This window comes from Lactuca sativa, chromosome 5 (genome assembly GCF_002870075.4).
Source record: "Lactuca sativa cultivar Salinas chromosome 5, Lsat_Salinas_v11, whole genome shotgun sequence".
Lineage (NCBI taxonomy): Eukaryota > Viridiplantae > Streptophyta > Magnoliopsida > Asterales > Asteraceae > Lactuca > Lactuca sativa.
In genome coordinates, this window is record NC_056627.2 from 302,469,277 (window position 1) to 302,475,276 (window position 6,000).

A 6,000-nucleotide genomic window follows, 5' to 3' on the forward strand; every position below is an offset into this window, starting at 1 on the left:
TTTTGTATAGGTGTCCATAACGTTATCGACAACATCTATCATGTTTGTTCAGTGGAAAAAATTTCGATTTTTTTTACCTATTTTTCTTGTACCATTAACACTTACTATTAGAATTCTGGGGTCATAAGAATATCAATATACTTGAAATTTTTGAATGATTATTGCAATCACTTTCCAAAATCTATGATTTCAACCATATAGCCTAGGGTATCACGAAATCAGATTTGGGATAATTCAAAGAACTTCAATTTAAAAGTCAGGCCACTTCTAAATCTGCAACACATAATATACATTGATGTTTTGTGTTCTTGAGAGAGAGAAAAAAAAATCAATATATGATTTTTGTGTATGTAGGTTCCAACCCGTTTTCCAGAACCAAAAAACATTCTTATACTAGAAGGAAATACGGTTAGAATCGGTTAAACCAAAATTGGCACCAAAACATGGTAGTCATTGGACACAATCGATACCTACATCATCATGATGTCATCAGTGGGTTTTTGGCGGGAAAAAGCATGGCTCAAGTTTCACTTGATACAAAATTCGTTTAGGTTTCGAGGAGGCGCTGCCTCTAGACCCCGCCAATGAGTTGCAACTCCTTGGAACCCTGTACTCACAGGGGTGTTGCCCCCAGACCCTGTATTTCCGAGTTCACATTTATCACACCAAGTGTACACCTCGCACCTCTAAGCTTGGTTAGTAAATAGTGTTCGGTGAATCTCATTATTAATAATAATTACATCAAAATATGTTGATAACACTAAAATCATCGACACCTACTTCAACCTCAGCACCACCTAATTTGTATTTTTGCATCAGACCCTCCGCCCCTAGTAAAACTAATCCATAATATTAGCTCGAAATTGCTAGCTATAAAACCAAAAGCTGTAAACTATAACTTTTAAAGGGTAAAAAAGTTTTTTAATTCTATTTGAATTAGTTTTTTTATTCGAGTTTTTTGTTTAATTAAACGTAAAAATAAAATTTGGTTAAATTTTTTTATAAAACTCAAAATTCTTAAAACCACATTGTCAAACAACCCAATTTAAGCCGGTTAAACAAAATGAGCACATTAAAACAGTAAATAACTATTTGGGTAGGTAGATCGGTTGAATTAACATCATTCTTTTAATTATCTTTTCGAATGATTACAGATTCAAAATAATCACGATAACAACTTTATATAATAAAACGATTCGAAAATATTACATTTATAGAAATACATTATGAGCGTTTTTCAACCAGTTAACAACTCAAACCGCGTTTTTCAACCCTTTTAACAACTCAAACCTACCACTTCAAAGGTAAATTGTCAAATATTATTAATCATAATACAAAAAATAAGTACTCGTATAATTTTATTTATGCAATTTCCACCAAAAAGTAAAAGAATTTATAAAAATAAAAGAAATAAAAATAATACGTATATATATATGTACAAGTATTCCAATAAATGCATAGAATGTCTATTTTTCAACCATCTATGGACCATTTGTACTGTAACTATTGCTCCAGCCATACATATCTATCACTTGATATCGTCGTTTTCCAACATCCAAAGCACCTGTTTCCCCCCCAAAAAAAAAATCAAAATCAGTACAAAATCATCTTACAGCTAGTGAAGTTAGACCAGGGTTCTAGATTAGAACCTGAGACATCCGAGGTCTCGAATGTGGGTCCCGCCTGATACACAACGAGGCACAATGTGCCATGCATCGAACCTCTGCCTCCAAATATCCGTCTTTAAGCCGCGGATCTATCAATTCACTAATAGCCACCTCCTCAAGCAATGGCCGTGCCTGTAAAATTGTAAAAAAGAAAAGTCAGTTCATATCAACGGATTTTCGTCCGGAATGGAAAGTAAACATGCTATGGAATGGAATCTCGAATTCCGTCGGAATCCACGAACAAAACATGCCTAAAGGGTTCCAAAACTCGTACCCATTCAGTAAGATATTGTTGACCTTTTGGTCGGTTTATATCGACAGCTTTTCGTCCGGTAATGAGCTCAACCAACACCACCCCGAATGAATACACATCGGCCTTTTCGGTAATTTCACCACTCTGAGCGTATTCCGGAGCCAAGTACCTTGAAAAACAAAAAAACATGTTAATAAATGTTTGGATCGATAATGTTTAAAAACATGTGAGAAAAATAAACAAGGACAAAATTTGAATTTCTCTATTAACTCGTTCTTTAAATTTTATATACCCGAACGTTCCAATTACTCTTGTTTCCACTCCCGTTTCTCCATCCGGTTGCCACCTCGCAAGTCCAAAATCTCCAACCTAAATTCAAACGCAAATCTCGTTAAGTGTTGACTTCAAAAGTCAAACTGTATGTATTTTTTATTTTTTTCTGGAACATTGATACATACCAAAGCTTCAAAATCATGAGTTAGGAGAATATTGTTTGGACGCATGTCACGATGAACAATACACCCGACCCGACATTCTTCATGAAGGTATCTTAACCCTCGGGCAGCCCCAACAGCAATCTTTTGTCGGGCAGACCATTCCAACAGCCCGTGATTGTGCCCTGCAAAAATTGACATCAATCTCATTTTGTTACCAAGGACATGACATTATCGGGATTTTGAGGGCATTTACGTCTTTTCCACAGACCAGACACCTTTTTTGGGTGTACAATTTTTTTTTTACCCAGCGACATCGGTTTCAGTTTCGGTCTGTCCTGTCCTGTTTTGTCCTGTCTTACTTTAATTTACGAAAAACGTGCTAGATTTGTACCGTAAAGATGAGAATCCAAAGACCCGTAGCAAATATATTCATAAACAAGTAACCGTCTTCCATCTTCCACACAATACCCAATTAACATCACAACATTCCGATGTTGTGCACAGCTTAAAACCTCAACTTCTGAGAAAAACTCATTATCACCTTGAGAACTAGCAATCTTATGTTGTTTAACTGCAACCATTCGGCCATCTTTAAGAATCCCCCGGTGCACCGATCCAAACCCACCTTCCGCTAAAAAATTAGCCCCTGAAAATCCATCTGTAGCCTCTTCAAGCTCCCCAAATCCAAACCATTTTGGAGGTTTTCCAAAAACGGGAGCTTTATGCTGACAAATCGAACAAAGTGGAGGTGATTTTGGAGACACGTGTCTCGTTAACGGGATCATGTTCTTCACATTCTTGGTTGCCTTTTCGGGTCGGTTATCGATTTCAAAGAATTTCAAACGGAGTGCATTTGTGATTGGATTTATCAAAGGTTTCACGTTTAAATGTTTGAAACTTTTCTCAATTGAGAATTCATCCGATGAACATAAGCTTGTGGACGGGGAGGAACTCGGGTTCTCGGAGTCGGAATCGGAATCGGAATCGTGAATTCCGTCTTTTTTCGTGTCCCAATCGTGATCGGAAATGAGAAACGGGGAGAATCCAAGGTCGGAGCTTGATAACGAGGGAGTTCCGTGTTCGGTTGTGGTGAATGATAGATGTTCGGGACTGCTTACTGGGGTTACGTTTGGGACTTTAGTTGTGTTCCAAGTACTTTCATCTTCTTTGGAAGAATCCGGGGGTGGTTCTTGACAAGTTGTTAAAACTTCAGGGTCTTTTGTTGGCGATCCGACTAAATTCAAGCGAAGTACTTTTGGACGCGCCTTTTTCATCACAACCACGTTGCATTCTAGCTCCTCGATGCATGCTTTCGCCTCTTTCTTCAGATTCCTGTTGACAAAAATCATCAAAAAAGTAGGAGGGCATTTACGTCTTTTACACATACAAGAGTCCAAAGATCATGGTCGAATCTCCGTTCTACCTTTTTGGGTGGGACAAAAATTTGCATATTCGTACTTTCTATTTTTTTTTCTAATTAAAACATTATATTTTGAGAATCTACCCAATTACAGCAGAGAAAATTGCTTTGTATTTTGATGACATTGCTATAATTGAGTAGATGTGATGAAACAAGTCGATGAAAGTTTTTTTTCTATATCTTGCATTTAACTTTTTTGAGGTCTTTTTTATAATTTAGTATGTTGCTTACTTATCCAAAACCACCCATTGTGTTCGGGTTTTCTTTGCTTCAGCAGCTACAACTCCACATGGGGTGCCAGATATGACTTTGATCTTCATCTTTATCTATTAAGAACCATCAAAAAAAAATTTAAAAGTTGGTAATGATAGTTAATAGCATTTTGTCTGTTTGATAAATTTAGTGGAAAGATTATGTGTCAAAAAAAAAACCACGCATGAGAAATATTTCGTATTTGAATCACATTCTACGATTGGTAGTTTTTCAAAATATAAAAATAATAATGATAATAAACAATGAAAGTACATTGCTACAACTTGTATTTAACACGATTTTGAGAAGAGCAAGAAAACACAGAATAACAAGACAAGACTGACCTTATCTGAATCGTAGATATTATGGAGTTGAAACATCATTTGAGAGCACGATTCCGTGATGTCATCCTTCTGATCCCTAACATCGCCGGAAAGATGTTTCCATTGCCCAGTGGTGCAATCACTGTTGAATTTTGAGAAATTCCATAATTTGTGACCTGAAAGAACGAAACCCAGTTCATGATCAAGAAAAAACTCCATCGATTTGTTATTTTGGTCTGGAAATCAAATCAAAAGTCAAACTGATATTTTCGCAAGAACATAGAGAACTAATGAAGCCTAATTTAAAACCCTAAAAAGTCAAACTGACAATTTTGAAAGATCAGAGAGAAGTTATGAGCCCTAGATTGAAGCAAAAACAGATGGAGCATAAAAATAGGGTTTAACGGATTACTTGAAGTGTGAGCAGGGATGACCACAAGCAACTTAGCACAATCCCCAGGTTGAACGACATGTGTTAAAGCCCAAATAAAAGCACTTTTTGGAATCTCTCTTGATGCTTTCACAGCAATAAGCACAACTCTTTCTCCTGTTTGATCTCTAACTGTTCCACTCTTTTGTCTCTTCATCATTTTTTTTCTTCAAGAAAACAAGGAATGGATCCAAAACTAGCTAAGATTTTCACTGTGAGTGCCTAAAAACAGCAAGAATTGCTAAAAAGAAGAACCCTAAATTCCCGATTTCCTTATTTGTTCAAATCATTGAACACCCACCAACAATTTTCGCTTTGTTGTGTGCTGAAACAAGAAAATGCGGCGATTCTTTTACCCAAATCGGAGCCGAAAAGGTATCTTTAGAGTACTTTGGGTCAAGATTTTACAAAATGCAGGATCGAATATCGAAGAAACTCAACTAATTTCAAATCATCGAACACCCACCAGCAGATTCCATATTCTTGTGTTCTAAAACAAGAAAAATGTGGTAACCTTTTCGAAATTCAGTGCCCAAAAGGTCTCTTGAGAGTACTTTTGGTCGAGATTTCACTATAAATGCATGATGGAAAGTGAATAAATTACTAAAAAAGAAAGAACCCCAATTGCCGAAATCTTCAAATCACCAAACACCCAACAACACAGTTTCAAGTTTTATGTTTTAACAAACAAGAAAATGTGAAACTTTTTCTTTTTTGCATATCAGAGCCCAAAAAGGCAGAGTACTTTTGGTCAGGATTTCACAAAAAATGCATGATGGAAAGAGAAAGAAAACAAAGTAGGGTGTAGAAAGCCTGCAAAGGCAATCGGATCACACTATTTGGACAATAAGGTTAATTTTCTGTGTAAAGAAAAACAAAAAAGAACAGCCAAACGGAAAAAGAAGGGATCGGAAAATGGAAGTGAAGCTAGCAAAAAAAAACAAAACCTCGAAGGCGCATGATGCTTAAAGTAATGACAAGGGTGTCCCACGTCTCTGAATAATATCAAAATTATTGAGTCAATGATGGATATAATTGGAATTTAGAAGTTAGAACTCTCTATTGATTACTATAGTTTATTCTAAAGTGTTTAAGACACATTTAATGAACCTCGTTCTCTAGAACAAGATGCAGGAGGTTGCTTTGAATCTTGGATACTCGCAGGGGTGCCCCATAAGTTGTTTAAGATAATAAATGATTTTAAACATTGCTCTAAAT

The 6,000-nt window shown here is 36.2% G+C and overlaps 1 protein-coding gene across 1 annotated transcript; it reads right to left on the minus strand.

Annotated features, from left to right (window-relative positions):
- Positions 1-1,329: 1,329 nt before the first annotated feature.
- LOC111892536 (inactive protein kinase SELMODRAFT_444075) lies at positions 1,330-5,758 on the minus strand. Its single transcript, XM_023888588.3, has 9 exons — positions 4,765-5,758; positions 4,374-4,528; positions 4,009-4,103; positions 2,749-3,689; positions 2,379-2,539; positions 2,213-2,289; positions 1,942-2,089; positions 1,650-1,799; positions 1,330-1,564 (listed from the first exon to the last, which is right to left on the minus strand). The coding sequence occupies exons 1-9, from the start codon at positions 4,940-4,942 to the stop codon at positions 1,529-1,531; spliced, it is 1,941 nt and encodes a 646-aa protein (XP_023744356.1). The 5' UTR covers positions 4,943-5,758; the 3' UTR covers positions 1,330-1,528.
- Positions 5,759-6,000: the final 242 nt, after the last annotated feature.

Bases quoted from the DNA above. Each gene is read 5' to 3' on its own strand.
- LOC111892536 (XM_023888588.3), bottom strand. From the start codon at position 4,942: ATGATGAAGAGACAAAAGAGTGGAACAGTTAGAGATCAAACAGGAGAA. The intron at 4,104-4,373 runs GTCAGTCTTGTC...GGTTCTTAATAG, and splicing joins ATATCTACGATTCAGATAAG to ATAAAGATGAAGATCAAAGT. The intron at 3,690-4,008 runs GTAAGCAACATA...TTTTGTCAACAG, and splicing joins CAATGGGTGGTTTTGGATAA to GAATCTGAAGAAAGAGGCGA.